Source organism: Rhinopithecus bieti, unplaced genomic scaffold, assembly GCF_001698545.2.
Source record: "Rhinopithecus bieti isolate Rb0 unplaced genomic scaffold, ASM169854v2 scaffold_32081, whole genome shotgun sequence".
NCBI lineage: Eukaryota > Metazoa > Chordata > Mammalia > Primates > Cercopithecidae > Rhinopithecus > Rhinopithecus bieti.
Genome location: NW_016814436.1, coordinates 4986649 through 5002668, shown reverse-complemented (window position 1 = coordinate 5002668; position 16020 = coordinate 4986649). Strand labels below are relative to the sequence as shown.

The 16020-nt window shown below is 54.4% G+C and overlaps 1 protein-coding gene across 1 annotated transcript in view; it reads right to left on the bottom strand.

Moving 5' to 3' along the window:
* Positions 1 to 16020, bottom strand: part of CELSR1 (cadherin EGF LAG seven-pass G-type receptor 1) — a 197185-nt gene that overhangs the window by 45806 nt on the left and 135359 nt on the right. Inside the window, exons 11-14 of the mRNA XM_017850743.1 lie at positions 6982 to 7139; positions 5238 to 5401; positions 4602 to 4727; positions 3857 to 4023 (exon numbers count right to left, since the gene is read on the bottom strand). Of these exons, the coding sequence (XP_017706232.1) occupies positions 3857 to 4023; positions 4602 to 4727; positions 5238 to 5401; positions 6982 to 7139 (615 nt within the window). The remainder of the gene's footprint in view (positions 1 to 3856; positions 4024 to 4601; positions 4728 to 5237; positions 5402 to 6981; positions 7140 to 16020) is intronic.

Below are 16020 nucleotides of genomic sequence, written 5' to 3'. Positions count from 1 at the left end.
TTGAGACACAGTTTCACCCAGGCTGGAGTGCCGTGGCTCAATCTTGGCTCACTGCAACCTCTGCCTCCTGTGTTCAAGTGATTCTCCCGCTTCAGCCTCCCGAGTAGCTGGGATTACAGGTATGCACCACCACGCCCAGCTAATTTTTGTATTTTTAGTAGAGACAGGGTTTTCCCATGTTGGCCGGGCTGGTCTCGAACTCCTGACCTCAGGTGATCCACCCGCCTGGGCCTCCCAAAGTGCTAGGATTACAGGCGTGAGCCATCACGCCTGGCCTCCATTTTGTTTTCTTTTGTTCTACAGAAGTCAGCTTATTAATTTCCTTTGCCATTCTCTTGCATTGTTCTTGCTTTAAAAACTCCAAAGTGAGCAGATCAGTGATAAAAGTGACGTTATGTCTACAAACAAAAGTGATATCCACAGAATGAACCTGTTTCATGGGTGGTAACTGCCTCTGCTCTTAGGCGCGTCCCCAGCTCTTATTCCGAGAGGCATTCAGCAATCACAAGGTTAACCCATCTGACAAGGTGGGTGGATTCTGGGTGCCCGAGAGCAATTATCGAAATTGCTTGGGCTGTGGGATGACAATGGAGTCTTACTTGTCCCACCACAGTGGCAGGGGAGCAGGGCACATCCTTTGAGGAACACCAAAACCGCTGCTTTACAGAGCTCACAGGCCCACAGGAGGCCTGCAAGCTGACAGTGGCAAGGAGAAATCCCCCAGAACCTTCGGTAACACGCGGCTGACCGGCCTCTGGGAGCTGCCGTGTGGGCCTTCTGGGTGCCCACTGGGGTCTGTAACATCCTTCCAGCCACCCAGACTTCCACAGGGAGGGCTGGCTGTAGTCCCTGGCAGAATTCCTAATTTTTGGATGAGCTCTCCATGATGTAATTACGCAAACAGCACAGAGTCTGTGGCTTCCAGTGCCGTTCCTACTGAAAGCGCATGTTTTTCCTACAGAGACCCCACTGCCAAATGACAACTTGCAAGCTCCAATTCATCACCTGCATCCAAACAGCCAATTTAATTTGTTCTGACAGTGAAACCACCACATAGAAAATACCATTCCCGGCCAGCACCGCGCTTGCCAAGTTTTGGCCTAAAGGAAGCTTCTGGGGCTGCCTAGGAGACTCATGAAATGACAAGTTTAACAAGAGCCCGCAGGCCAGCTATAATCATTCCTGGTGCAGGCCGTACCTTCCAGGCAATCCGAGCGATCTGTGCTGGAAAATGCTCCCGAGCTGTGACCGGGAGGAACAGGAGGCTCCCTGTCCAGGCCTGAGCCCCTGCCCCAGCCCCGACCCGACTCCTGGCCCCTCACTGATCTGCTGAGGGACTGACCTCCACCAGCCTGCTGGGAGCACTCTCGGTCCTGCCCCCGCCGCCCTCCAACCAGGCACTCACGGCAGGGAGGGCAAGTGCCAGGCAGCCCCTCTGTCTCCCCGCCAACCCTCATGCCAATCTTGGCCATACAGAACTGTTTCTAGATGGGCTGTCCATAGGGGTGACAGAGAGGGGCCTGTGGCCATCCCAGGAACCTGGGCAGTAAAAGAACCACGGGGTCCAGAGTAAAGAGCCTCTACGCCTCAGTTTCCCCTGTGTGGAACGAGACCTTGGAGCAGGTACTCCATAAAATCTATCTCACCTCTCAACATCTGACCCCAGCCCAGCCTCCCCTGATGGGGGATGGCGTCCAGGACACACCGGGCAGCATAAGAAGGCCCAGAGTCCAGTGGAGGAAAGGCAACAAGGCATGGTTCCGCACGGCACACAGCTGACGGCAGAGGACACGCAGCTGGTGCAAACCCCGCTTTGGGAGGGACTTCCTGACCGCAGGAGCCTGGGGGGGGTCATCCTGGGAGGACAGGGTGAGTGTTCCCATGTGGCCAACTCCAAGGCAGGAGAGGAGGCTAACCTAAGGGCAGCATTTCTGTGCGCTGAAGGGAGGGCAGGAGGGCGCCCCAGGCTCACTCTGGTCAGAGATAATGAACAACCAGCAGGAAGTCAGTGCTGCTCTGAGACCGTGTGCACCCAGGCCTCATCACATGCAGGCACATGCATACATATACAGCCACATGCACTGAGACATGCACAAATGTGCATGCATGGAGAGACGCACATATAGATGTGCACACATGCACATACACACTGACACACACACACACACTTGCACAGAGATACACGCGCACACACATGTATACAAACTTGGAAAAAAGCCTAGGAGTCACGCCTGTAATCCCAGCACTGTAGGAGGCTGAGGTGGGTGGATCACCTGAGGTCAGGAGTTCAAGACCAGCCTGAGCAACATGGCAAAACCCCCATCTCTACTAAAAACACAACAAATTTAGCCGGGTGTGGTGGTAAGCTCCTGTAACCCCAGCTACTCTGGAGGCTGAGGCAGGAGAATCGCTTGAACCTGGGAGGCAGAAGTTGCAGTGAGCCGAGGTTGCACCACTGCACTCCAGCCTGGGCAACAAGAGCAAAACTCCATCTCAAAAAAAAAAACCTAGGAAGAAGGAAGGAATAACCCAGTTACAAATCTGTCAAATTAAGACAGAGTGCCCTGCTCAGGCCCGACTCCCACGGGCCACTCCCATGCCAGGGTATGAGAATTAGGTCTAAGGAGAGACATAAAGGGAGCTTTTTAGGAGGCAGAATTGCCCAGTGAATTTTCAGAGCTAGACTCTGATCAGAAACGGTCAACAGCAGCTGGAGAGTGCCCGTGCCCTCCATCACTACAGACGGGAATGACCTTGAGATGCACAGGCAGAAGGGCAAGAGGGCAAGCCGAGGGCCGGGCGCCCTCCCGGAGAGGGTCCCCGTGGCTGCTTCATGCAGTGGAGTCTGCAGGGTGTGGCAGAAGGACAGCGCATGAGAGAAGACAGGGTTCATAACTGTTTCCCAAACAAAGTGTCTACGGAGCATGGAAGATGCAAGCGGAAACTGTAGCGCAGGAAACCGGAGGAAAGAACGCATTGAAATCACCTTCTAAAAGCTGTTCAGAATTATCTAGCAAATAAACTTGTTTCAAACAAACAAAACAGTAAAGACCAACAACACAGAGAAAACATGCAGACAGCGACCACGCGGGGCTTTAGGCATCTCCGGGCTGAGCCAAGCTCCGGGAGACAGTGGACATGCACTGGTGCCAACCACCACCTGGCCGCAGCTCTTTTTTTGCTTTTTGAGATGGAGTCTCAGTCTTGTCGCCCAGGCTGGAGTGCAGTGGCGCGTTCTCTGGTCACCGCAACCTCCACCTCCCAGATTCAAGCGATTCCCCTGCCTCAGCCTCCCGGGTAGTTTTCAAGTTAGACCCTGATCAGAAAGCGCCACCACCACGCCTGGCTAATTTTTTTGTAGTTTTAGTAGAGACGGGGTTTCACCATGTTGGCCAGGCTGGTCTCAAACTCCTGACCTCAGGTGATCCTCCTGCTTCGGCCTCCCAAAGTGTTGGGATTACAGGCATGAGCCACCACCCCGGCCTGCACCTGGCTGCCACTTTAACTGGCAAGGCCCACTGTTTCCACCTGAAGGTTCGGCACCTCCCTCAGCTCTGCAGTGCCCACGCTCCAGCCAAACCCTCAGGCTAGAGGGAGACCAGAGCGGCCACGCACCTCATCTGAGCTCTGCTAGTCCCCGAGGTTGGTCCAGTCCCATACTCACTCACTCCATCTCCGCCTCCCGGAGGAAAGAAAGAGCCCATGTTCCCCCTCCTCCTCTTCGGAGAACCCCAGGGGTAGGCGCCAGAGGAAGGGCGAGCAGCAAGTGCCCAGTGTGCACCAGGAAGCCCAGCGCCTGGGTCCCTCCCTCGGGCACCCACCTAGCAGGTGCCTTGTGGCACAGGGCCCCAGTCACCTGGAGGCGAAAGCTGGTGGGCCCACCGCTGGTGGCCTCCATCAGAACGCTGTCCCCCTTCCGGGTCCGGAACATGAGCCCCAGGTACCAGGGCACAGAGATGATGACATTCAGGTCGCTCCAGGACACGACACTCTCACCGCTGAAGAGCTGGGGGTGGGGCATGGCTGCGGACACAGGCCGAGGGACCTCAGGTGTCTCCTGAAATCACGCGGCCGCAGACTCTTGGCTGCATGGGTGGGGGATGGGCCTGCAGGATGGGCCTGGACCTTTCTCACTTTAACACGAAGGCTGGTCTGAGCCTCCCCTCTATGACGCATCCAGCCCTTGCAGTCAGCCACGTGGGCTACACAGAAGCCAACCCTGGAACGTAACCCTCCTTCCTGGGAAGCATGAAGACCTACAGGCTCCCAGCCACAGATGGGCGCGGCAAGGGGCTCTCAGGCTTGACAGGAGGCAGATGGGAGTGGGTTCAGGATCCCTGGGCTCAGTGCCTGGGGGTGCTAGGGCTGGGCCCTGCTGGCCCAGCCTACCTGTCCCACCCCACACCTGAGGGACTGGGGACAGGGTCTCTGCAGGGGACAGTCTCTTGGAGAGGGCAGTGAGTCCACAGTAAACCCAGCATATGCTGCCAGAGGCTGCCGGAGCTGGACATGAAACCGCCTCACAGTGGTCCTGGGCACATCAAGGAGCAATGCCTCCCAGGCCGCCACGAGCGGGGGGACGGACGATGCCAGCCACTCACCTTGCTCGCAGTTCTTCCCGCCAAATCGGAGCGGACACTCACACAGATACATGTTCCATCTGTTGACACAGGTGCCTCCGTTCTGACAGCGCCTCCCGTCGCAGAAGTTCCTCCGAGCGGCGCAGCCTGGCAACACAGAGCGTGCGGCAGGGCCTGACTCGAGGAACCGCCAGGGGTCCCCAGTGCCAGACGTGGTGTGGGAAACCAGGATGGAATAGACACAGGGCTGGACAGAAGTCAGACTAGGTCTGAACGCCCCTGGCAACGGCAGGAACATGGGAACTGAGAAGGTGCTGAACGCAATGACCACATTTTGAGACGCAAGGGCTCCAGGCCATCATGGCAGCTGGCCCGGTCACCTGGTGACACATGCAAGACCCTAGGATCATGTGTGCCTCGGGCTAGCTGGCTGGGCCAGCAGAGCCAAGGCAACCCCAAACTGCAGAAACTGTGGAGAGGCACATCTGGCAAGCCTGGACTCCAGGTTCCATCCCAGGAGCTTCCCACAGCTGGACACAGACATTTCTAAGAAAAAGACGGCTCCCCAGGGATCTGCAAGTGGTGACCTCTGTGTGGCTGCCGACATGCAGCCAGATGCCACTGCGGTGGCCCCAACGTCCTGATGGTCACCCGTACCTTCCCTGGTGCCATTGTTGGCGATGAATCCAGCCATGTCCACATTTTTGCCGTCGACTGACAGGTTCCGCATGCAGCCCACAAACTGCCGGTTGTGCACTGGGAAGTCTTCTGGCAGGTTGGGGATGCCACCCAGGAGCAGAGGACCGGTCAGATCCAGGGACCTGGGGAGGTAAAGCCGTCTTCTGTGACGTCCGGGCGGCGAGAGGTGGCCACAGCGGGCTGGGCTCTGCAGTTGCCTCTGTGTAGCCTCTGCCACCATAACTACTTCAGAAACCAAGCAGGCAGGCGGGCAGAGGCCAGAATCAGAGGGGGCTCCTGTGTCTGGTGCCGCATTTGCTCACACTTGCGTTCGGTCCTGACGATCTGGGTGTTTCACACTCACCAGTGACCACCAAGCCCCGCCCACCCAGGTTGGTCCACACCTAGACAGGATGTGAGTGCAGGGAGCACAGGTCAAGGCCAGCAGGGACTATACTTTACTTTGGTCTCTGAGACTTTCCAGGAAAAGGAAGGGACTTGAAGGGAGGCCAGAAGAAAATGAGAACCCTGGCTGGGCGTGGTGGCTCACACCTGTAATCCCAGCACTTTGGGAGGCTGAGGTGGGCAGATCACGAGGTCAAGAGATTGATACCATCCTGGCCAACAGGATGGTCTCTACTAAAAATACAAAAATTAGCTGGGCGTGGTGGCGCACACCTTTTACTTGCAGCTACTTGGTAGGCTGAGGCAGTAGAATCGCTTGAACCCGGGAGGTGGAGGTTGCAGTGAGCCGAGATCACGCCACTGCACTCTAGCCTGGCGACAGTGAGACTCCATCTCAAAAAAATAAAAATTAAAAAAAAAAAGAAAAAGAAAATAAGAACCCTGGGTGGTGCAAACTCAGGCAAGGGCTGTGACCTCTCCAGGGCACAGTTTGCTTCTCAGCAAAAGAGCACCATCCCGCCTCCATCCCAGGTGGGTGGGATCAGACAGAACAGGTAAGGGACTGCCCGCAGGCCCCCATCAGGTGCTCACGATGTATCAGGGCTATCTATATGATCTTCAAAAAGGTGATTCGTTATTCTGTGGTTATTTAGTGGCTTGTTCATGTAATCCCAGCACTTCAGGAGGCCAGGGTCAGAGACCAGCCTGAGCAACACAGGGAGACCTCGTCTCTGTAAAAAATTTAAAAACTTAGCTGGGTGTGGTGGTGTGTGCCTGTGGTCCCAGCTACTCGGGAGGCTGTGGCAGGAGGATGGTTTGAGCCCAGGAGATCAAAGCTTCAGTGAGCTAGGATTGTGCCACTGCACTCCAGCCTGGGCAACAGAGCAAGACCCCATCTCAGAAAAAAAACAAAATGACAAAAAAAAAAAAACACATAAGCCTCTGGGACCAGCTGGCTGACACAGTGCTTCACTTAACAGACTCCTGGAGTCCCAGGTACCAGAATTTGCAGGGACAAAGTCAGTGATCCATGCAGACAGGGCCGGAGACTGTCTCTGGGTCTGTAAGCTGGCCATCACAACCCTGGGGTCGGCCTGGCCAATCTTGACACATACTTAGGGAGACTTATTCTAGAAGGTTCTAACATGTCAGAGGGAAGGTGCCCCAACCATGCAGAGGGAGTCTGACTCCAGCCTTGACTGAGGTCGCCAGGGTACTGCACCCAGAGTGTCTGCATGGGGCCCTGCCCTGGGAAGGCTGCAGGGTGAGCATGTTTGGGGGTGCAGACCCCCAGGGCCTCCCCTCCTGGGATGCTCACTTCTTGGAGCCGGTCTGAGTGCCCTGGGCAGCGCAACTGTAGTTCCCGATGTCCTTTCCAAAGCACACAGCCATGGTTGTGTCACAATCATCCACCGTCACCACGGCCATCTTCTCCCCGGACGGCCCGTGGGGCAGGCCCAGGTGGCCGATGTTGGGCTGTAAGAAGAGAAAGCACAGAAGGCATCAGCATTTTCCCCGCCAGGGCCCTCAGCAGGCGCCCCTGTCACTCACAGAGTGGGGAGGACACGGCACTGGGTGGGCAGCACGTGGACAAGGGACGAGGAGCCCCTGGCTGTTAGTTCCCTAAACTAGCTGTGCTGGGCTGCTTGGTGCCCCCTCAAGTTCTGTTTCCCAGAATCTCAGAATGTGGCCTGGTCTGGACAAAGAGCTGGTGCCGATGGAATTAACTAAGATGCAGACGTCCTGGAGTAGGCAGGTCCTGATCCAAGATGACTGGTGTCCTCTTAAGAGGACAGATGCTGGGATGCAAAGGCACGCAGGGGAGAAGCCGCGTGACTGTGGAAGCAGCTGCTGGAGCAGCTGTTAATAAGCCAAGGGCCACCTAGGCCACCAACACCTAGGAAAAGTCAGGAAGGGTACACCCCTTGAGCCTTCGGAGGAGGCACAGCCCTGCCCACGCCTTGACTTCTAAGCGCCAGACTGAGAGAGAATCGTGTCTGTTGTTTGAGCCACCCTATCCATGGTACTTTGTGACAGTGGCCCCAGAAAATGAAGATAGCAGCCAACACCCAAGCCCCGGGGCCCCTCCTGTGAACACCCGCTTCTGCTCTTCCGGGGGTGTCCTCCTGACCATGGCGCCTGGCCAGGCTCATGCTCCTGGAGTACAGATAACAGGAGGCTGCTGCCCGGCCCACAGACGGCCCCACATCTCCCCTCTAAGGCGTGGAGCTCCCTCTCTGGGCCAGGAGCACGTTTCAGGGCTGGGTACAAGAGTTCTTCTGAATCAGTGACCTCAGGTGACACTTTTCCTTTCTCAAAGAGACTGTGGTTCACCATCTGGGGACGAGCCCACTTTCCCCAGGCAGCCCTCACAGGTCTCACCTCCTGGTCAGCCCCTCCCGGGACATGGAGCATATCCACCCAGCCAGCTCAGATGCCCTTCCAGCAGGAAAAGCAGCACCAGCCCTGCACGATCCATGCGGCCATGGATGGATCTCAAAGATCTCATGTGGGTCTCAAAGTTCCAGAAACCCAGTTGGTGCCAGCTCCAACCGGAACAGGCAACAGAATGTCCTTCACCTGCATAACCTGGATAGCAAAACCTACATCCCACGGGTGGCCACGACGATGAGCCAGGAGATCGCCAGGGAAGCACCACCATGTCCCGGCACACAATGCGCAGCAGAGCCTCCCCCTCCACCCCAGAGAGAGAACCTTTTCTTCCAGTCCCAGCAGGGTCCCTCCCACCATCCCTATAAAGGATGGGTTCAATGCCTCCTCTTGATAGTTCTGGGGTCAGTTTGAGTTTATAGCATGATACAATCTCATGCTTCTTTATAAAACTTGGAAATAGATCGTTGTAAAAACGTAGAATTTAATTAAATCATCCTCAGTGCCTTTTAATAGGAAAATAACCACCATATAGTTCACTCAAAATAAATCTTCAGTTTTAATAGGAACAAAGTATCCATTTGATCAGGGAAACTAGGCAGAAAGGCAGGACACAGAACTGGAAACAGGAGCTCAGCCGGATGGCCAAGGTGCATGACTTCAGGGGACCCTGGACACCCAGGCAGCACGCCCTGCCTGGAGTTGTGCAGTGGGCAGCCTGCACGACTGTATGTGGCCACCCCAGCTGAGGTTTCTACTCCCTCTTATCCAATCATCTAAGGCGGATGAGACCCACCAACGCACCTCAATTTCTTTTTGTGCAAGGTAATGACTTACTATTAGAACACACATCCCTTCTGTGTTACAGGGAATTGAGGGTGATAGCAACAGAGATACGTGAGTTTCCCACACACCCTTCTCTGTAAAACCAAGAGAGGCTTCTACCATGACCCCTGGTATTTGAGTGCATGGATCACCTTTTTCATTTTTCTTTTACATCAGGTGATGAAATCACAAGGTCTGATAAGCTGTCTCCTTAAAGATTTCACTTTTGGTTAAGCAACAGGTAGGTGAGAGCATTAAAAATCATCTGTTTTCTCGCTCTGTAACTCAGCCCACTTTGGAAAATGCGTGGAAGTGCCCATTATGGGATGCTCAAATGTGAGGTGCGGTCCCAGGGAAAGAAGAACCTCCCCTGTGTGAGCCCCGCATTATCTTTACAACTTATAATTTACATTTGTGGGCCTGGGCATGAGACTTCTGGAGGAAGGGTGTTAAGTAGCATTTACACTGGGAAGGCTTTCATGAATCTAAGCTGCTGTTTACAAAACTGCAGTTGTTGTAAACTGCTGCTAGTAATCAACGGCTCAGAGCTACGGATTCAAGCAAAAACAGCACGATAAAGAAAGTTGGAGGCAAAAGACAAAACCACTACAGTCCATGCTTGTTTTTCGAGTGGCACGGACTCATGTGAGACGCCCACTGCTAGGACTCCCGAGTTCAGTCTGGCCTTCGTGACTCAGAGCAGCAGGCAGAGGGCGTTTAGGAAATGGTCTCTGATAGACAGCACCCAGCATGTGCTGCTCGGTTCTGACTCCCAGAGAGATCCACCAGCAGCCACTGGGTCAAAAGTAACAGCACTTTTGACGGAAGAGCGGAATGTTCTCAGGTGGAGAGCTGGAACAACCAGCAGGAGGGCTGCACGGAGGAGCGGGGGGGGGCTTGTGGGGTCTGAGGTCCCTGATGCTCGGAGAAGCAATCGCAGACTCCCGATGGCCCATCCCTCTCCTGCCGCCCCAGAATAGGTGCTGAGTGGGGCACTGGTTTAAGATGCCCACCTCTCAGTGAGTGTGGGTTTAACGCACAGGCTGACCGTCCACTCTCCCGCCTCTCAGTGAGTGTGGGTTTAACGCACAGGCTGACCGTCCACTCTCCCGCCTCTCAGTGAGTGTGGGTTTAACGCACAGGCTGACCGTCCACTCCTCCCCCGCCTCCGCATGTGAAGTGTGGGTTTAACGGCAGCAGGCTGACGCGTCCCACTCTCCGCCTCTCAGTGAGTGGGTTAACGGGGCACAGGCTGACCGTCGCACTCTCCGCCTCTCAGTGAGTGTGGGTTTAACACACAGGCTGACCATCCAACTCCTGGCAGTTGAGGCCAGCAAGTGACAGGGAGGCAGCGAGTGCATGGACATGGTGCTGTGGGTGACTTGAGATGCACAGGCGTTCAGACCAAAGCATTGAACGCAGAAGTACTACATGACCCAGCACCACCTCCCCCAGGCGTATACCCAACAGAACTGAAAACAGGAACTCAAAGAGCAGTTCATGAGTGTTGATGGCATTGCTATTTACAATTCAGAAAAAGTGGAAACCACCTAGATGTCCATCAGTAGATGAGTGGGCAAACTGTGGCCCATCCCTGCACCGGAATCCCAGCCACCAAAAGGTACAAAGCGCTGACACAGGACGGCGCAGGGGTCCCAGAACACATCGCACTCGGTGAAAGCAGCCAGACACGAAAGCCAACACACCGCGCAACTCCATTTCTACACAATGTCCAGGACAGGCACATCCACAGACACAGAGCAGACAGGTATTGCCAGGGGCTCGGGGAGGAGGATGGGGGGTGACTGCTAATGGTATGGGGTGATGAAAATACTTTTGAGGTGGCATCTCACTCTGTCACCCAGGCTGGAGTGCCATGGCGAGATCTCGGCTCACTGCAACCTCCACCTCCCAGGTTCAAGCGATTCTCCCGCCTCAGCCTCCCAAGTAACTGGGACTATAGGTATGCACCACCACACCTGGCTAATTTTTGAATTTTTAGTAGAGACGGGGTTTTCCATGTTGGCCAGGCTGGTCTCGAACTCCTGACCTCAAGCGATCCACCCGCCTTGGCCTCCCAAAGTGCTGGGATTACAGGTGTGAGTCACCACACCCGGCCTGGGTGATGAAAATATTTTATTCTTTTTTTAAAAGTTACTATTGGTCAAGTGATGGCATGAAAATATTTTAGACCCCAATAGAGGCGGTATGGCACAATACTGTGAATATACTAAACGCCCCTTTAAAACTTACTTTTATGCTATGTGAACTTCACCTCAATAAGGCCAAAAAAAAAAAAAAAAAAAAAATCCTGGGTTGGCATCCTCCCCTCCCCAGCCACCTGCCACTCTCCACCTGAAGAACTTTTGGGAAGATCCTTCCAATTTTTCCCTCTGACATGGAGAGAAAATGCATTATTTGACCTTCCTGGCAGCTATGAGTGATAAAACGCAGTCAGAGAGGTGAACAATCTCCGGGAGGGGTGGAGAGGTGCGTAGACAATTACACAGGCGGCTTGAATGGGGATAGGTGAAGACAACAGCAGGTGTGTGTGGGCTCAGGTCCTCCATTTTTGTCAAAGGAAGACAAAGCGCGTCTCCGCTGAAAGGCTGGCGTGGAGCACGAGGCGGCAGCACAGAGGAGACTATGTGGTGGTAATAGCTCCAGAATGTGGGGCGGCACATCCGCCTCTGAGTTTTACACGGAGAAAGCAGCTCAAGCAGCTTCCGCAGGGCACTGGTGTGGCAGCATCTGGCCAGGAAAAGCACTCGGTGGCTTGGCTGGGTCACAGCCGATGATGAGTGATACAGGTCGGGGGGGATAAGCAATAAGACAGACGAACAGCCCCCTCACATTTCTAAGAGGAATTTTTAAAGTCTGCTACATATTTATACAAAAGAAAAAGACAGTGTGGGAATGAAGGGGGCCACATGGTCGTATCTGAGTTCTTTCTTAATTCTTGTGTTGGAAGGCTCCAGGCACAGGATAGGCCAAGGCCAGCATGGTGGAGGCACCAGCGCCCCGGCACCCGCCCTCCCAGGGCTCAGCTGGGTACTGCGCAGCAGCCGGCCAGACCCAGAGGACCCCCCTAACCCCTGCACCAACACCCCTTGTGGGAAAGGCCTCAATTCCCAGGCCTCGCTTCCAGGACGTAAAGCTCAGTAGCTGGACCTGGTCACTCAGGCAGAGCAAGGCAGGCAGTGCGCACAGCAACTGGAGAAAGCAGGGGCTGCCCATGGTGCCTCTACACTCTTCAGCGGGCAACCCTGGCCGGCACAGGCTCCCTGGGGCAGGCAGAAACATAGCCAGTGAGGAAAGACCACATCTCACTCCTGTCACCACCTGAGAAAAAACTTATGGTGCCGCTGAGCACTGCAAGGAGTGGCCCAGAGGCACCAAGCTGTGCAGATCTGGATTCCTGCTCCAGGAGTCATCCCTAGGGTCCACCTTCTTTTTTTCCTTCAAGGTATTTTCTTCCCTGCGTGCAGGCCCTCCCCCTTGGCTTCCACTCAGCCGCTCTACGCAGTGCAGGGAGTTTTTGTGTGCGCACAAAAGCGTTTGGTCCTTACGAAGAGCTCACATTTCTCCAGCCTTTTAACCTGCTGCAGACGATTCTGCATTGGGAGGCCGGTGGGGGTACGGTTTCAACACTGGGGAAAGTGGCAGGGGAAGGCAGTGTGGGGGTGGGAGGGGCACGTCTTAGGAAATGAATGAATTCATGTTCTGTGTCAGAAATGATTAACCAACGTTCATATCAAAGAATTCAGATGGCTAGACCTCAGGAATGTCTGTACAGAGTCAAACTGCAGCGCTGAACGTTCCATGCTGTCATTTCTCAAGATGACAAGGTTCAGGCCTGACTGGCCGACAAATGCCCCAGGAAATGTGGGCAAGACCCTGTGCCAGTTCTGGCACGGAGACGACAAGCCCTCCCTCGGAGGCAGTCACCGCAGTTCTCTGAAGCTGCTTGGGAAAGTGGTGGGAAGCGTCACGAGGAGCAAATTCATGCAGATGCACGCAACCTTCCAGAATTCAAGCCGGACTCCCAGGAGCCTCGGACAGGACTTTGCCAGAACGCAAACCTCGGACAGAGCTGCTACTTCCTGGGGGGTCCCAATACCCCCAGGCAGGTAACAGGACCGTGTTCCGCCGGGTAGCCACCCTCTACACAGAGACTGCCGGCTGCCTTTGATGACCTGGCTCAAAGGGTGCGGCATCCCCCCAGGGCTGCGAGCAGCAAACCGTCTGGAAGCCCAACTGAGCCACTGGGCTACCCAGTGGGGAGGGCGGCTCCACACTATCCCACGTTGTAAGGGGACCTTGAGTTACTCTGCCCAGCTCCGGCTGAGTGGGGCAGGTGCTCCTGAATCCCTCACCTGCCAGGGACTCGGGGCAGAAGACATACTCTATGAGCCTAGGCAGGCTCTTCTAGAAAGTGTGTAAGTGCATAGCTGCTATCTCTAGGGCTGTTTAGAAATGAAACGAAAGGACAGATCTGAAACTCTTTGCACTGTCTGAGCTGGCGTGGCTGATGTTACTATCATCCTCATTCTCAACTCAGGGTCCAGCTGGGCGGACCCAAGGCCGGCAGGGGCTCACAGGACAGCAGTGGCCACAGCTTCCAATGAACATCACCTCCTTAAAGCTAAGGGTTCATATCCTGCCCCCACTTGAGAAAGTCACAAGACTTCCCTGCATGCCAGGACTTGGTTGTACAACTGGGGGTAAAAATAACATCTTCCTCGTGGGATGAAATGAATATGTGTGAAGTGCTTGCAGCCATGTCTGCTGCTATTGTTATTTCTCAAAAAAGATGACATTCAAGCGGTTCTCTCAAGTTTTGCTGTTTGAATACTTCCCTATATTAAAATAACATAATATAGGGGCTGAACGCAGTGGCTCACGCCTGTAATCCTAGCACTTCGGGAGGCCGAGGTGGGCGGATCGCTTGCAGTCAGGAGTTTGAAACCAGCCTGGCCAACAAGGTGAAACCCCATCTCTACTAAAAAAAAATACAAAAAAATTAGCCAGGCATGGTGGTGGGGGCCTATAATCCCAGCTACTTGGGTGGCTGAGATGGAGAATCGCTTGAACCCGGGAGGCAGAGGTTGCAGTGAGCCGAGATCATGTCACTGCACTCCAGCCTGGGTGACAGAACAAGATTCCGTCTCAAAATAAATAAATAAATAAAAATAATACAATAATAAAGTTGATTTTACATTTTAAAGGAAAAGAAGCAATTCAGCAGTTCGTGCAATTAGCCTCTCCGCTGAACCCGCAGGGTCTTCCCTAGGAGCTGAGACACCAAGTCACCTGCAGCTCGGAGTTCTGTCACTGGCATGCCATTTCCTCCATTTATTCAACTACCCAAGAAAGTGATGCAGAGTGCTGTTAGGCTTATTGTGGAGCATTAGAAAAGTTTTCGACAAAGGTCAGAACCAACTGGTCACCTGCAGATTCTTAAAAAATCACACCAAAGCCTTTTATTTCTCAGGCAAGGGGGTCTAACCCCAGTTTCCCTGACGATTCTGGCCAAAGACAAAAGTGAGGAGTTCTCTGCTTTCCTGATGGACGTACAGTGCATTTGGAAACGCGAGAACCGTGGGTCCGGAGGCAGGAGTCCCCTGCGCATGCGTGCTCAGCGCCGGACGGAGATAAGCTCCTCCTCCAGGGCTCCATGACCCCCGAGGCAGTTAATTTTGTTCTGGAAATGATCCAGCAGGGCACTGTGCCAGCCCCCACTGAGCCAGACCCTTGACCAAAGCCTCCAGTTCCGCGGGAGGAAGCCAGGGGCATCTCAGCCCTGCCCCTTTGGGGCTCATCCATCGGGACCAGGTCCCCTCTGCAGCCAGGCTGCTCCCCCAGGTGTTCTGGGAGCCTGGGAATGTATGGGGATTTGCTCAGAGGGGGGTCTGCTTGCCAATGACAAATGAAGAGCCAACATGCAGCGAGATACAGAGCCTTACTGGAAAGCAACACGTTCCCTCTCTTGGGGGTTTTATAGACAAAAACTTGCTTGGTACAAACTGAGCGACCCACAAGCACCCAGTGAGCAGCTCATTCACGTTCGTCTAATTCATATTCATCTACGGGCGGGAGGCATCTAAATCCTACTGCTACTCCCAGCTGCAGAAATCCCGACAAGCGAGACAAGGGGCGCGCAGGCTTCTGAGCTGCAGCCTCCTGGGGCCTCCTCCACATGGGCACGGGGACAGAGTCCCTGGGATGGGGCCTCTGAGCTTAACCCCCACAACACAGTAGCCTGAGTGTCCCGGGAAAAACAGGACAAAGCTGCAGGAAGGATGGCAGGTGGGCTACAGTTCCCGCCAAAACGACTTTTCTGAGCAAGGAGAAAACGCTTACCAGAAATGTGCACACTCGCCCACTCACACTCCTGTTCATTCACCCACACTCGTGCATACTCAAACCCACGTGCCCACCTGCCCACTCATACTCGTGTGTTCACTCACCCACACTCGTGCATACTCAAACCCACATGTGCACATTCACTCACACTCAAGTGCCCTCACCCACGCACATGCTTACACTCGTCACATTTACCCACGCTCACGTGCATAACCCATTCACACCCCACATGCACACTCCATACACGTGCTGTCCTCACATTCATGTACACTTACTTCATACGCTCACACATGCACACTTACCATGACTCACGCACACCTCACCCGAAACCACCGTTGCACTCACCCTCGTGTGTACTCAGTCATGCATACTCAAACCCACGTGCACTTACCCACACACTCAAATGTGCCCTCACCCACATGCACACTCATACATGTGCACTTACGCACACTCGTGCATTACTCAGTCCACATTCACCCACTGACATCATACTCACCCACAAACTCAAATTGCCCCACACGTGCATCATACATGCGCACACTTACCCACACTCGTGCATAATCATCCACATTCACTCACAATACATTCACCACACATGTGCATCACCCACTCCACAGTTCTGCATTCATATATGCACACGCTAGCACTCATGTGCACTCACTCACGGGCTGCACTCAAGCACTTCACTACTATGCACCATGCATATTACCCCATGCTCACCCACACTCAAATGTCCACGCACCCCATTTACACGTGTCTTATTCACACAGCACCA